This window comes from Lissotriton vulgaris, chromosome 9 (genome assembly GCF_964263255.1).
Source record: "Lissotriton vulgaris chromosome 9, aLisVul1.2, whole genome shotgun sequence".
NCBI classification, from domain to species: Eukaryota; Metazoa; Chordata; class Amphibia; order Caudata; family Salamandridae; genus Lissotriton; species Lissotriton vulgaris.
Genome location: NC_141697.1, coordinates 1,062,183,907 through 1,062,200,779, shown reverse-complemented (window position 1 = coordinate 1,062,200,779; position 16,873 = coordinate 1,062,183,907). Strand labels below are relative to the sequence as shown.

At 43.6% G+C, this 16,873-nt stretch overlaps 1 protein-coding gene across 5 annotated transcripts in view; it reads right to left on the bottom strand.

The window, feature by feature from the left end:
• The window catches only part of UBA3 (ubiquitin like modifier activating enzyme 3), a 220,298-nt gene that overhangs the window by 47,312 nt on the left and 156,113 nt on the right, over positions 1–16,873 (bottom strand). For all 5 annotated transcript variants that reach the window (XM_086939034.1, XM_086939033.1, XM_086939036.1 and 2 more), the window contains exons 15-17: positions 13,674–13,774; positions 12,824–12,887; positions 12,678–12,732 (exon numbers count right to left, since the gene is read on the bottom strand). In XM_086939034.1, the coding sequence (XP_086795160.1) occupies positions 12,678–12,732; positions 12,824–12,887; positions 13,674–13,774 (220 nt within the window). The remainder of the gene's footprint in view (positions 1–12,677; positions 12,733–12,823; positions 12,888–13,673; positions 13,775–16,873) is intronic.

Genomic DNA, 16,873 nt, shown 5'->3' with positions numbered 1-16,873 from the left:
TTATGCATAGATCCAAGACCAGTGATCTTGTGGCTTGTGCTGCTTCTCATTTGCTAGTGGTGGCAACCATAAGGCGATCTGGGAGGACATGCCCTCTAATGCACAATGGGTTGGAGGGAGGTTTGTATTTTTTTCAATACTGGATGTGACAACCAGGTATTTCACTGGCTCCTTGAACATCACCTTGAGCATGCCCTTCAAAATGGAAAGGGACTGGGACAAATGCTCCACCCTGGGGAGCGGATCTATCAAGTTGACGTCATCCTCAGGAGCGTGTGCATGTCTAACCTTTGGTAGGGTGGTGCACATTGGATGATCCAGTGGGGGGCAGACTGCACACAAATCCTCTCCAGCAGTTCTTGTCGACACAATGGCCCCAGGCGGAGGATCAATGGGAAGATCTAGTGTTGATACGGGCTAGACCTATTGCATTCTGCAGTGGTGGAATCACAACAACCTGTTGCAGTGCCGGCCCTTATGGACCCCTTTTCCGCAGCTGACCATCAACACAGATGCCTCACTCACAGGGCTTGTGCTCATTGGGAGAGAATCTCTAACTGACATACTCGAGGTCTAGGTGCCCTGGGGGCTCTATCAGTCTTCCCAGGAGTCATCAGTAGGATGTGGGTAGAGTGGTGCATCAAAGTATCCTACAGAAGAACAGGGACTGGGACTGCCTGTGGCTGAAATGAACGGAGGTTACCCCTGAGAGGAGCTAGGAGGAGGGGTTGTGGGTGGTGATGGCGCAGTAGGTTTGAACAGAGGTGGAGGGACAGTGGCCTTATCTGTGAGAGACTCCCTGGGAGTAGGAGTGTAGGGTGCTAAAGAAAGATCTGGTGCAAGGAGTATCCTTGAAGGCGAGCTTGTGTTTCTTGGACACTGCACTGGGGCAGATAGAAACCTTAAATGTCTTGAGGTGGATGACAATAGTCTTTTGTTGCTTTTTACCTTGTGCTGCAGTTGTTCTAAGATGTGGCTATAGTGAGCTGATGAAGTCACTGTAGAGGCAGATGGAGTTTTTAGCACAAGCACTGCTGGGGCACCGGCAAGACTTTCAGCTTTGAAGTGGGTTTGGGAGTTTCAGCACTATGGTGTTTCTTCGGACTCATGCACATTGCCAACTAAAGGAAGAGCCAATATACCTTGTGGCTCGATAAGACTTCTTTAAGAAAAATAAAGTCCGAGCCCAACAGTAGACTGCAAGTGAATGCAGAGCATGTGTGTCTATGGCCAAACATGCTGCAAACAATTATTTCTCCAATTGTTTTGAATTGTGAGTTGAGAATAATATGAACCCAACAAACAACTGTTCATTCAGGGTGGTCCAGCCAGTGTAGCCGTTCCTCCTCGGTGGATGGATGTGGAGGAGAAAAGAATACTAGGAGCATGATGGACTGCCCCACGTGGAAAGGTGTCAATGCTTGTAAGAAAAAGAACATACCAGTCAAAGAAATCAGCTTCTCAGGGGAAAAGATAGTTTCTGGGGGCAGATCTGACAAGACCTGCAGCACACTGTGATGCACAGTGAAAAGTGTTCATGTTAGTTGCACTTATAAAGCGCACTGTTACCCTGGGGTGTCCTGATGCTTACTCCCTGATTTAGACTTACTAGGTTCCTAGTGACCCATCTGGCATCTACTTGCTGAAAAGCCAGTTTTCCAAGGCCTTCCTAAAGGCCACTAAATTTGGGGTAGTTCAGATAGTCAGAGGTAGTTCATTCCAAGCTGCAATAGTTCTTATGAAGAAACTTCTGCCTGCCAAGTCATTTTTGGGTCTCGGCTAGAAGCGCGCTAAGTGCGTTCTCGCCAGAGACCATAGTCGTCGCGTGAGCTTGTAACGTAGACAGCTCACGGGCGCGTCCCAAGGCGCGCGTCGGAATGTCGGGCAGGCACGGAGCTCACATTCAAAGACTGCTTCGTAAGCAAGTAGTAAATTACAACTTTTATAATCTAGAAATTTACAAATGTAATGTTTCATTTTTGATGTTACTAACCCAACTCAGGTTGACCTAGATGCTCAAAGCGAACATAAAAGTCATACAAAAATGGATATGATCCTTACATATTGGAAATCACCTGATCGATCTTATTACCTCAAAAACCTTCACGAAAGAAAGCAGCATAAGAAAAAAGTGAGAATGCCTACCGCTAAGTTGGATAATAGCGCAATTGTTATTTACAGCCCTACTAACAGCAAAACTACAAACGCTTTATAAAACAAGAAGCTAGCAGTAGTCCTGCATACTAGACGCAGTTATTATTCACACAGCTCGGATGATGCACCTCTGATGCGCTCGCTAATACTCTTTACTAATAATTCTCTCCTACTCACTATCAACTTCTCACTCTACTACTTACTCTAAGTGTGGGTGCTAATGCAATAGGTCTCGCATATGCAAGCGATGAAGCTATTGGCAATGTAAATGACAATGCCATTTATTTATGATAAAAAAAAAAAAATGAGCAATGCCAATAGCTCTACCTTTAATGCTGCCGAGACCATTGCATTGTAAATGCTTGTTAAACCTGGGTACTACCAAGGATTTGGAAGATCCAAGTGTCCAGTTGGGTACATACCACTTGAACTTCTGAGTGAAGTTTGATGATCCCAGGTTATGTAGAGCCTTGTAAGCAATGCATAGTGCTTTAAATGTTACCCTGCTTTTCACTGGCAACCAATTAAGCTTTTGGATGACATTTCTCACAGAGGTAAACTTTGGTGTGTGTGTGTGAAAGTAATCTTGCAACCGCATTTTGTAACAACTACAGCATTTTCAGGTGTTGTTGCTGTAGATTCAGATACTGGCTGCTGCAATAGTCTAGCCTGGTCAGAAAGGCAGAAATTACGATTTTGGGGGTATTAGAAGGAATACAATCTAGGATCATCTTGTTCCTTCTGAGAATAAAGAAGGGAGATGATAAGGCGTTCCACTGACTCGAAAAGGAGAGCTTATTATCCACAATCACTCCTAAATGTTTCGCTTTATCCATCGGCCAAGATATGCAGCCTAGCTCTTCTGGCCACCAACTCTGGGACCAAAAAAGAGGGATCCTCTCCGAACAGTACCACCTCTGTTTTATTGGAATTACGTTTTAGGCAGTTTCTGCTCATCCATGTTCTGACCACTGCCATACAGTCATGGAATTTTTTGCAGATGGTACTAAGCTGATTTGTGACAATGACTACGATCTGAGTATCGTCAGCGTATGAAGTTAGAGCAAAGCCGAAATATTTAATTATCTGCTGATGGAAGAACCCTGGGGGTCTCCACACAGAAGATGAAGGTTAAGACTTGAAAGGTTCTTAGGCTACAAATTGCTTCCCATCTTCTAGGAAACATCCCATAAGATTGAGGGCTGACCCCTGAACACCTATGGCTTCTAACCGTTCCAAGATTGTGTGGTGGATGGTGTTGAAGGCCCTCAACAGGATCAGGTCTGCCGTACCTCCCACGTCAAATGCTACTCTGATTTCCTCCACAGATTTAATCAGTGCTGATTGTGTGCTATAGCCACCTCTAAAACCGTGTTGTGGGTCGTCCAGCATGGTATGCTCTGTGATGTACTCCGAGATTTGAAGATTCATGGCCTTCTCCAAACGTTTTGCGGGAAACAGAAGACAAGAATTAGGGCGAAAATTTTTAGTGTCATTGGGGTCGAGGTTAGGTTGCTTTAAAATTGGTAGAATAGAAGCAACTGTGCATATCTTGGGAAAACGGCCAGAGCGGAGAATCGGAATGAAGTCTGTAGTAAGGTTTTCTGCAACGACTTCCTGTGCCAGTTTTAAAACTGCCACTGGGCCGAAGGTAAACCCGATTTTGCCTTGGGAATAAGATCTCCCACTTGCCTGACGTCAAGGTCCGCTAATTTAGAAAAACAAGAATGTTCTTGGTTGGCTTTAGGTTCCCGCCAGTCTGGAGTGGCAACACCCTCCTGTGATATCCTAGGTTGGTAAACATCGTTAAAGATATTTTCTACTTTACCCTGAAAGTTTTCGCGAAATAATTGCACGGTTGCTGTGTGCATACAAATTTCGGTGTGTGAGGTGATGTAAAGGTCATGACTGTTTTAAACAGTTCTTTAGATTAATTCTTGGTGCTCTCGATTTTCTGGGTGAACTACCGTAGGAAGCTAGCTCTGTGTACATACTATACCAAAATGAGGTAGAGTGTGCACAGAGTCCAGTGGAACCCCAAAGGTAGGCAGAGGTAAAAGTAGATAGCACCTTACTCTCTATTTGTGGTAGTTTGGGCGAGCAGGAGGGCTTTATCAGAGGGTAGTGTTCAGCCTTTGTTGGACACACTCAATTAGCAAATGATGTCACACACTCAAAGACTGAACTCAGACCAATTTGATATGTATAAAAATATTATTTAGTTGTATTTATTCTCTAGAACCAAGCACGCCTGGTACAGGTAAGTGTAAATGGTACTTTTCAACGCTGGTTGAACAGTACAAGCAAGCTGAATGAAAATGTCTGTTACAGGTTTGTAAATCATTTCAATACAGTGTAAATTATGGTTACATTACTTTTGATTACTTTATGAATTACTTTTTCTATTCAGTGTGACAGGCCCAAATATCACACTGGGACATTTCCTAGAGAAAAGGTAAGTAAAACAGTTTTTTTTGTTATTTGCAGTTTTTTAAGTTCTCATACAAAACCAACTCCACACAGAACAATTTTCAAGAAAAGCAGTCAATGCAATCCCATGAAAACTAATTGAGTTATCGGTTTAAAGGTAAGTTAAAGGTGGTGGGAGTTGGTATTCTGGGGTTAGAACCAGGGTTCCCCCAGGGTCAAGGATGCACTGTTGAAACTCTCAGTCACTAGGGTGACTGGGTGCAGAGTGCTGAGGCCCAATGTTATCCAATGGGGGATGGGGGCCTCCGGTCAGTGGCTGCTCACAAGCAGGCCACAGGGTTGTGGGAGCGAAACTCCTAGTGTTAGGTTCAGAGCAAAGGGGGACCAGAGTTAGCACCCTAAGTACACCTGCAGCGTCACAGGGGCGGCTGGATGCAGGGTGCTGTTCTGGCGTTGGGTGCCCTGTTTTCAATGGGGATTCTCCGGTTTCAACAGACTGCAGGCTCGGGAAAGAAGATAGTCTAGAGGTGACCACCGGTTGGAGAGGTAAGTTGGGATGCCTGCGGATGCTGGACACTGTTGGTTGGGCCACCCAACACCGTGGGACGTCGGATGCAGGGTGTCTTTAGGCATCAGGTTTTCCTTCCCAACTCCGATCGCGGTCAAAGGGATCCTCCAGAGAGATGCTGCAGGCTTCACTTTGAGATTCGAGGCAGGTCAGAGATCACCAGATCTCAGGTCAGGATCACCAGGGAGACCTCCTCGTGGTGTTGGGCCACTAACTCGGGCCGTAGGCGTCGGGTGCAGACTCGCTGAATTGGCCGGAACCACAGTCTGTGGGTGAGCAAATCCGGTGCTCACGAGAAACAAATTCTTTGGCTTGGAAGGCAGGGCAAGTCCTTCTGGTTCCTGAGACTGCTGGCTGCAGGACACACAGGAATATCGCTGAAGCAGGTTTGAGGTGGGGACAGGTCAGTAGGGCTGAGGCCAAGTCAGTGGGCGTCCTCCTCCTCTTAGTTTCAGCATGGCTTTTCGGTCCTTCTCTCTTTTTGGTCAGGCCCCTAAAAGTTCTAGATTTACGGCAGTTACAGGAAAGTAAAGGCTGGGAACAATGGGGCCCTTTCTTGGCGTGGGTACCCCTATTATGTCGCTCTCCAGTGGGAGGGGGCATATGCCTCACTCTGGTTGGCTGGGTTCCCCCATCTGTAAGATGGCGGGGACTGAGAGTCGAGCTTCACCTCGCCTCCCCCATCCGAGGGGTGGGGTTGGCAAAGGTGGGCACACCTCCCTTCCTCACTTGGTTTTCCCGCTGATTCTCCTGCCCAAAGTAGGGTCAGACCGGTGGGGGCCAGTTGCTGGAAGCAGCCAAGGCCTGGGGAAGCTCACAAAGGTGGCAAAGGTTGAAGCCCCGCCTATCCTTTTAATTGGCCGTCATCCTAAATGCAAAATGCTGGCTTCTGATTGTAAATGAGGCTTCTTTGTTGCCGCCTTGTCTCCTTTTGGCCACACCCACCGGGAATTGATCTTTTACCGGCGGCGACACTCTTTCCCTCATTAGGCGGGACGCACTTTTTTTTCCCACATTCGGCTTTGGCAAAGCAGCCGCGTGTTTATTTTCCCATCGCGATTTCACTTAAAGTGAAAGCACTATGGGAAAATAAACATGCAGCTGCTTTTGCGGCATCGCGCTGGTTTGACCATCCATTCTGCTCCAAAGAAAAGAGGTACATTCTGCTCTTGAGAAAAGAGGTAATCAACTGCGTGTTTATTTTCCCATCGCGCTTTCACTTAAAGTGAAAGCACAATGGGAAAATAAACATGCGGCTGCCTTTGCTGTATCCCCACATTCGGCTTTGTCAAAGGCAGCCGCATGCTTATTTTCCATCCCGCTTTCACTTAAGTGAAAGCCTGATGGAAAATAAACAGCACCTGCCTGGCAAACGCTTGTTTCCTCCTGCAAATATGTCTGTGTCTGGGAAGAAAGAGTTTGATGTGAAGCAGATCCTGAGGCTGCTCTGGAGATGGTTCAGCGATCCCTCTCAGGGCTCCGCCGGCACTGGAGGCTGCCTGTAGCAGGAAAGATATGAACTCCGGTTCATAGCTGGCTAAGAAAACCATTCGTGGGACAGGAATGGACTGAAGAAAAACAATAGCCCCGCCCACAATATACTACCATCGGTGCCAGGGCCCACCCCTGTGCACCACCGGGCTGTGCAGTCGTGGCCCCTGCAGAACCTCAGAGCACATCCAGGCCAGAGTGGAGAACCCAAAGAGCAGCGCCGAGGAGCCGCTCGACAAGGAGGCACTAGACAAAAGCAAGCCCGACTCGCAGCTCATCACAGATGCGAATCCAGATGTGTCTGCTGAGAGGTAGGAGGCGTGCGAGGCTCCGCCGAGAAAGATATACTGCTTGCCGCCAAATAAATCCGCTTTCTGCCTAGTCCCCCATCGATTGCGCTTTATATATACAAAACAGAATGCAGTTAAATCAATACTCTTGTAGGAACCACAGATTACTGGCCATAAAACTCCATAATCTAGCACATTGTCCACAAAGATAGGACATTTGTGTATATTGTATTGCCTACTATTCTTTCTACATTTTAAAGCGTTGCATACCTCTAGTCGACTCACCTGCTTCACAGCACTTCGCTCAAGAAGCAGGTAAAACAAGGGGGCGAGCGAAAAAAAGGTGTGAAGTAAAACATGCAGTGAAATCCTTTACGTTACAGTGTTGTTCATGCAAAACTGCATTGAATATTTTAGCATTTGTTTATTGGTATTTGTTTATATTAATAAAGAGCTGCGTGACTCCATGTGACTTCTTCCGAGTGCTTCACTAAAGAAGGGGATTACACATGTAGGGGACTGGTGGGGGCTTTAGATAAAACATGCCATAAAGGCATTTTAAGATTCTGGAATTTTCAGATAGGACAGTATTATTCACTTATTTGAAATGTATATATCCGGGACGTAACGTAAAATGATACCCCACGCAGAACATGAAGAGAGGTCCCTGAGTTTCCCTAATCTCACAAATATTCATTAGCTGTGGGCGAAATGAATCCCTCTGATGGGTTTGGGGGCCCTTGAATGGTTGTCCCTCCTCATGCTGCAAAGGACTATATTATGCCCCTGTATTTCTCTATAGAGCTTCCTGTGTTCAGGTGCTAAACATAAGACAGTAACTCAAGTTGGAAAGTTTCAATTGGAGAGAAAGCATCCTAGGCTATGAGTACCAAAGCATCTTTCGCATACATTCTAGTTCACCTGTTACAAGTGCTACAACCAACACCCCATCGCCTGACCCGAATAGAAACCATCGGTCATTTTCCACTTCGATTTTCAAATTCTGGCAAAACGTACTTCATGAAAAAAGTATATATTTTATGTTTTTTTTGTCTCCCTCAAAAAGTCTCAAAGCTGTCAACATCCTCCCCTGTCCCTTAGCAAGCCACAGTGTGCTTCTCCAACCCCGGTTGAAGTTTTCCTTAACAAGCTGTGACAGCCCGGCTGCAGTCAGCTAGTCACAGCACAGCTCCTGGAGACTGCGGTCACTGTGCAGCAAGCGCACGCTAACACCCGCACCCTCCATCCATCCACCAGCATCAATCCCTCGCACGGCATTGTTCTTGTTCTTAAATGTTTATATTCTGTCACTAGAGCACGAAAGGGAAAGATGGGCGGCGCAGGTGCCGCGCTCAGGAGCTGGTGCGGTTATCGCGGGTGCTTGGCATCTCTCTTTTGGGCTGCAATTAACCTTGAGAACTGCAAAATGGAGCGTCTTGGCTGGACTTTAACCATGGGTGACGCTACAGTTGGAGTAGAAAGCAGTAGAAAGTAGGTATCTGGGTGGTGGGGGTTGGTTGGAGGGTGCATTGTCAGAGGGGGGGGGGGGGGGGGGGGGGGGGGGGTCACATTGCAAAGTATTGGCCGTAGTATATTTTCAAGATGGAGAAAGAAAAAAAAATAGAGAGGTGTAGGTCTTCAGAAATAAGCAAGAGTACCTATCATTCAGAAGGGTGGTTGCATATAAACTATACTTGATTTAGTCTTTAGACTAGGTATAAACGCTGTCATTAGTCATGATTTGTAAAGTGCTGCACATGTGTGCTGAAATTTATTTCTGGAGAAAACAACCAGTTCCCTTCAAGTCAGGATAACTGATATTTTAACAACCCCCCCACCCTCCCCTGCAACCCTTGAACCCTGCGCCCTTTGCAACACTGCAGTATGGGAAGTGGCACACATATGTCTTACTCTGAAATCTCTTTTCTGCTGTAGCCTATGAAGAGCATTTTTGAGATAAGCCTGGGCGTTAATGTTTGAATAGTACAGGACTTGGGTGCGAATAGTGGGAGATTTCTTTGGCATGTGGAAAATTCACTTCATGCCTTACCCTGAGAAGATAACACTGCAGGCTGCAGCATCGATTCCCTTTAACATGTTATTTACTGTTATCCTTGTTCGAGGTCCCGCCTGCCGACTGTTTCAGCTGGATCTTGTTGAAAGGCCTGTTTTGTACAATACAAACACATACTCGGGTCAGCCTACTGCTTCTCATGTTGAGAGTATGATCACTATTCTGAATCAGTGGCGTAGGTCTTCCCCGGTAGCACTTTTAGTGTTGTGTATCTCTCGGTCTTCTCTGTCAGTGACTCTGTGTGTTGGTGGTTTTGTATGTATGAGTGACACCACAGGTGTCAATGCAGTTCTATAATATGCCTAATAAATATATTAGCTTTCAACCACATTAATGCAAAGCATAACTAAACAAGCATTAAAAAATAGGTCTCGCCTTTCATTAAGTTAAAGACCTTTGCTTTGCTATACAATACCATTAGCAAAGCAAATGGCTTTAACTTAATCAAAGGCGAGACCTATTGCATTTTTAATGCTAGTTTCTTAAAGATATGCCCAATTAACCTGATCACACACCTTCTGTGCATCTAGCGAGAGAGAGTAACTAAATGTTCTTCTAAGTTGCTTTATCATTTACTTTAAGGGCTCATCTGGTATTGTCATCAATCTGTCTGTCCCTAATAAATTCAGCTTGGTGTTGTGAAATGAATCTAGGCCATATGTTTTTAATTGTGACTGCCAGGATCCTGATGGACATCTTGGCATCGCTATTTAAAAGGGCAATTGTTCTTTGTGAGCTACAGGACTACAGGTCTTTGCGGGGGGGTCAATATTAGGTGAAGAATTAACTCCATCAATCTTGGTGTGACTATTTGTTTTTAAGCAAATGAGTTAAAAACATTCGTCAGGAAAGGCGACAAAATATCAGCAAACTCAAGAACCCATATGGCCCAGGAACTATATTGTTCGGTAATGATTGGATAGCCTTTTTGACCTCCTCTACCAAAATCAATTATCCCAGTTCCTCTTTCAAATTGGGAACAATATTTAGAAACTGGATTAGCTATAGAAAGTACTCTTGCAAGGAAGAGTTGTTCTTTCCCACAGTGGGTAGTGTAAAATTGTGAATCCCTACAAACTACTATGGGAAAGATGCACTCTCCTCAGTGGGAAGCCCCAAGGCCGAATTTAGTTTGTATTTCAGTGATGTATCCAAACTACTGGTGTTGCAAAGGCCAGAATATAAACTGCCATCAGTGTAATGGTGTAGGAGCAAGCAATCTTTCTTCTCATCATGTTGAACAAGCTCAAGGTTTTGGAGAGTACCAGAATCAAATCTAAAAATGTTGTCCAAATTTGGCTAGAACTGATGCCAAGCTAAGAAAGTATTCTTCAACTGGAGGTTGGGTTTTATTGATTATGTAACAAGACATAGGGGTAGCCCAACTTGAAAATGGGTGTGGATCCTAGATCGGAGTAAGATTCAATGCTTCTGGAGCCATGGATGCTGCTAATGGCAGCCGGTGGGTGCAGCCAATGGCAGCCGATGTAGGCTTTAGGTGGAAACCTCTGGGTACAATCCGGCACCTAATTGGGCTGACTTCATGCAGGGTCAATCAGTGCCAAGAGGCTACTGGAGGAAACCCGTTCTGCGGTCTGGCATCCACCGGACCTACAGACTTACCAGATGGATCCAGGATTAGCTTGAAATTTTGCAGCATTAAACCTGCAATTTGCTGCAGGTGGTGATGGCCCCCCAGGGAACTCCAGGCTTATCAGATCCAGATTTTCACTTGGTTCGAGTCAGAGTTGAAAGCCAGAGTCAGGTTCTAGAAAGTAGGCTGTGAATTCCCCTTGGAACTGGAACATAGAAAAAGGTTTATATATTTTTCTTGTAGTTCCTTTTCAATGTGTCCCTCGACTTCAACACAAACAGGAGAGGCATTGGGAAGGGACAGCCCCCAATTCTTCTGGTCGGTGCCAACCGCTTCCTGCACTGTGGTGGTTTCCAGCTGCATCTTGGACCATTTGTCACAGGACTTGAAATCATGTTTGGTGTGGAGATACCAAAGTCAGACATGTCTGAGCTATAACTGCCATTTGTTTGCAACATAGTTTAAATCCTGTTTTATGTGTTACATACTGCCAAACGGTTTGGACAACAAATTTCATTAAATACAGCAATCAATAGTGGCATAGTCTAGATCCCTATCGAACAGCACAGAAAAAGAAGAATTGATGCCAGCACAGAGGGTAGGCACCTATACGCACTGGATGTCATCATGTCTGCAGGAGGGATAGAGTTCCAGAGGTGACTGATGGTACCACTGTACGTGGGCAGGGGCTATTGCAAAGAGTTTCCAAATCCATTCTGCATGGGGAGATTTACATGGGGAGGAATTGGCTATTAAAAGTAAATCCAAAAGAATTGTTTTGTGTGCACTACATAAGAGGTATCAAATGATCCCGAGAAAAAAGAATACATACATCTAAAGTCATCAGAACTGTGCCGTTGCAAATGTATTAAAAACGGTTAACAGTCCTGAATGGCATCAAAAACACTGACAACAAAATCTCAAATGACCAATAAATAGAGGACCCTTTCATCAGAGATTATGAGCTTACCATGATATAACCTTTATCAGCCAATGCCAAGTTATTTCTGCTCAGTGTCTATGGTGTCCAGCACACACAGGATCACAACTTTGCAGCTATAGGTTTGGTGAACGATAGAGCTTTGACTATGTTAACAGAAAACTATCTGGCTAAAGCAACATATCAATTTCAGCTGAAAGTCGGCTAATACTGAAGTTGGGTATCCTTCTTGTTACATTCTTACTGAACAATAGCATTTGCCTACCTTGATGCAGATCTCTCTTCCCAGTTGCTGGCACATGGCACCCAAGAACAAAGTGAACATTTTCCTGAGAAGCTATAGCTATATGATGCTCCTAAGACAGATGGCATCAAATAGGCAATCATGCTATCCCTACACAAATTAGGCGCTGATAAAGTACCAAATGCTTAAGATGCAGACCTGTGAAGGTCAGCCAAGAGAACATCTCAAACTTTATACACTTTGAAATTGATTGAAAGGCGCATTGGTTCATAAAAGAGATAAGTTAAAAGCTATGTAACACAAAGGAAAAAAACTAAAAGAAAAGAACGTCCTAGATGATGCTGCATAACAAATATACATCTCCAGAAATGTTCCAGTTTTCAATGAGTTGTAGGAGAAACATGCAAGGGCATGAGAGTTGTGGCTTAATACAACGTATTAGTAACACATTAGCCCTCTCTAAGCCACTCGCCTCAATACCTTAAAATGTATGTACACTTTCTGCAGAGCACCCTATTTCTTTTAGGAGTAGTCCTAGTCTTTCAGTAAAGTACCAATTTTAGCTAAAGACAGTTGTTGTTTGGAGTACAACAATTTTTAGCGTGTATGCAGAGATCGGTCATATCAGAAAAACGTTTTAATAAAACCCAGATGAGACTGTCTAAGTCACCACAGAGTATATACATACTTCCAAACCTTATAGTCACACTTGACAATGTCCCACCCAATTAAGTCTTACACATAACCCCCTCCAACAGACCAGAAACTGACACGAGACATGTAAAAAAAAAAAAAGAATGAAAACACCTAAATAGAGTATTTTAAAAATATAAACTGCTCCATTTTCTGCTTGCGGACATAAAGCTTTGGGTTTGTTTCACTTAAATTTTACCTTTCAATGTCTTGGAGAGATTTGGTCTTGTCCGTTCTTCAATTGAAACTACAGTCTGTAGACAGAAGTAGTTTGTTTAAGCTGAGGTCAAAATATATCATACACTCACAATATTTTGTTTTGAAAAAAAAAAAAAGATTACTCACAGGTAAATACAATGTTTTGTTCTTTCCTTCCAAGGTTGCTGTGATTGCTGGAGACTTCATTTGTCTAGTGAATGTGAATAAATAGAAAAACCAGATCTAAATAAACATGGCTACATGCAGAAAGAGAAAATTGCATAAAACAAGTAAGAAAAAATAATTGAAGTGTAAACATGAAACAGTTACTTAAACTAAACATAACCATCATAGGCTAACCACTAGATATCATCAGAAATAAGTGGGTACCCAAGAGCAACAACCTCCAATTGAAAACAACTGGTGCGCAAATATTTCTATTAGGACACCTTCCATGAGCACTAGTAACCTCTATAATGATGAAATAATCTTAGCACATATCAATGATGCATATTTTGTACATTGTATTCCCACTGCAAGGGGAATCAATAAAAAGTGAAAGAAAGAAACATTACAATACTAGCTAAGGGACAACTTAATGAACACATCATGGCAGCCTGGAAAGCACTGCTAGCGTAGGAAGCCTACTACTCTCATCGACTAGGTACAGGATTCAAGGCCTACATCTTTTCTGGAACTCAAGTTTTGAACTTACTATGGGAATGATGGCAAATCACGACTATCTTAGATATAGTAAACACTTAAGACTGTTCCAAAGAGTATTTGAGTGCCAGGTCCCTGCAGTTTTTCTATTTCCCAGAGTTTGCTGTTTTTTAGCAGTTAAACCTTTATTTTAATATTCGTGATGTGACTCACACAGTAAAAACAAAATTAACAAGGCATAACAGCGCTTGTTGTGATGATGGAATATAAGGGCAAGCAATTATGATCAATTCATTGACAGCAGAAATGACTAGCGCAAGTCTTAAAAACTCACAATGAATTATTTGTTGTTAAATAATCCAAGACGTCCTGCAATTTTGCAGATGGTGGAAACTGTATATTCTGGGGAAGTTGGCTGCATGCTGGACAATTATCCTAGGGAAAAAAACAAGTAAAACAGTGTTTGAGTTACAGTATTGTTTTGATTCTATGAGTAATACTTAAAAAGCGTACCAATGTAGTCCATAGTCGTAACTTATGTACAATTCAGTAACAATCAAATCACCAAATCCCTTCAAAAAGTAAAAAAAAACTTGTTTCACAACCATGAGCTCTGGACCAGAAACCATAAACATCACTTTTAAAGACAATGTCATATTTTTAGAGTTAAACTAAGGTAGGAGGAATAGTATTACAGGAATGGATAATTCCAAGGAAGATTCCAGGATTCTGCACCTATTTAAATCTATGAAAGAATAGGCAGTGTGATTAATTACATGGTTTAGTTCACTTGCAAATTAGGATGTGTGAGTGAGATGAGAAATCTAGACCCATAAAAAATAAAGAATTTTTTTATTTGAAGATTTGCAGGTTTCTCTTATTTGAACAGGGCATGGTTTAGTGCTGGAAGGTCAAATGTGTGGTTTTGCATTACAACCACTCAATGAAGGTCTGTGAATACTAGGGTATCAATTTAACAGCACCATTCAAAGAGGTAGAGCATTCTTCTGAATGAGGCGGCATATTTGTCTTTACCACCACAACGAGGACGCACCGTATTTTACTTGGCATTGTCTACTCTCCTATATAGAAGAGATAATCATTTCCCACACCACTCGAGATGGTTCATGTCTCATAAAACCTGAGGTAGTCTCTTTCATTTGCAAGCAGTTTCCAGGACTGTAATGTTCAATCCAAATGTTACTAAAATCGAACAAGAAAATCGATAACACACTATAGACATACCTAAATGCGATAACTTATCCTGATACCGGATAACTAGTAACACTAAACATATTATGATGTTTAAATAAATTCAATTAATACATGAGTACTCATTCTTTACCACAGCCTACATGATACTGTATTTTTAGCTGTCTTTAAAGTTAAATTCCTTGAGGAATTGAAATGATAGTGTTACTTGTCTACAACTGTAGTTCTGAAGGTTGCATCCATTACACTGTCAAATACTGTGTGTGATACCCCATCATAATAGTTGGGCTCAGAAATGCAAGTAGTTTCCCCTTTAAAGTTAAACCTTTTTGCTGCCGTACATGGCGTTAACTAAAATTGGACTGTCACTGGATAGTGACAGGTTCGCTTCCTGCCACTCTTCTCTATGGGACCTACTCAAATTATTCTTTTCGTCACTGGATTTGATCTGCAGGAGCAGAGTTATGACTAATGAATCTCTGGTTTCCGAGTATTCATCTGACAGATATGTTTGAAGGCAAAATGGGTATACAGCAGTTGCTGAAGTTACACATTTTCCATTCCTTAACACCTTGCTGTAAGTGTAGGTAGATTCCCTTCATGCGCCATGTCCATTCCCTTAACATGGTCATTTTACTGTCTTTTGGCATTTGATTATGACCAGGAAAAGAGTTTGAGAACATTAGGATACTCGTTCAGGGCAATCTTAAATGCTTAGAAATTCACATAAATAAATGTATGCAAGTGCTTTTGTTTTGCAGAACTCCTTGACACTATTTTTCATCCTCTCATACACAAACATTGTAATAAGCTGTAATTGCTAAGACCTTGAAGCAAAGTCAATCAGTGTCCTTATTTGGAAACATTTTAGTCTTAATTATTTTCTAACATGATTTTATTTTTAAAGGGAGCATTACACAGCAAAAGGGCAGTACATTAGATCATAAGAAGCTGAACATTCAGAAAGATTAGTAGTGCAGCTGAATAGTAATCAATGAGAAGAGGATCAAACTAAAGAACAAGCTACTGTCGGTAACTATCATTCAGGTGCACACTCTACAGAACTGCCGTTTTTATTCACCTTGTGAATAGTGCCCAATCATCAGACTGGATTTGCAAATTTTAGAGCAGGTCTCATGCAGCTCTGCACAGTCATTCCTCTCCAGAAGGAACAAGCAGAACCCCTCATAAGCACCAGTCATGCACGGTGACATCAGCGGTTATTCAGACTGTCCATGCCACCAGATTCAGAGCCCATCGAAATTGGCATAAACAGTATGCAGATCTCTAGATTGGGACTCTTTTTAGGTTTAAAGTATGTTATTCAGCATGACACACCAAGACAAATAAACAATATCATGGAGCAACTTGTTGTGGCCAGAGAACCCCGACCTTGGCAAAGAGCTATTAGGCGCAGTCCATATATGTTAATCTAACACGGCAGTAGAAAGAGTGCATTGTCCCAGTATGACACGACATTTCCATTACAAACACCCCCCAAACCCCAACTTCCAACTCCCCCAACCCAACCCCCCCCCCTCCCCACCCGTCGTCCAGTGCACAAGCCCCATCCAAAGCGTACATTAAAGCCGCTACTCACGGGGAAAGTGAGTCTCGTACCAATTCACTGGTCAGGCGCTGCCGGGCTCGTGAGCCGCATGAGGCGGAGGCATTTGGGACAGGTAAGGTCCCTAAACTCTGTGAGCAGTAAGGAATGAAATGGCTGCCAGAGTTCATGAAATTGCGCTATGTCCCCTGCCACCATGAGGGACAGTTTTTCCATACCCAGCACATGCCACAGTCTATGGAGCCAGCCCGTGATGGTGGGTTTTGTGACGGTGCGCCAATGTACCAAGATGTTCTGGACCGCGGAGCCTATTTGCCTACCTCTACGGGATCTGAGGGGATACATTAGTCCATTCGGAAGTCCCAGCAGGGTATATGCAGGGAAGCGCGGGAGCTCAATACCAAAATGAGAGTCTATTTCGTCCAGCACCTCCTTCCAATAGGTGTCCAAGAGAGGGCAATCCCATAAAATGTGCGTAAGTGTACCCCGGTGCCCGCACCCTCGCCAACATGTGTCCTCCTTACTACGGTCAAATTCGTGGATCCGCTCAGGTGTGTAGTACCAATAGGTGGAAACCTTGGTCAGTGTGTCAGTGAGGCCCATGTGATATGCCGAGTGGCGCGCCCTATAGGAAATGTGTTCCCACTCCCTGGGGCTTAACGTTCTCCCAAGCTCTCGCTCCCAGCATTCTCTCCCCGGGTTGTAGAAGTGTGTTGAAGGTTGTTGTAAAAACCTATAGATATCCGTGATCAGTT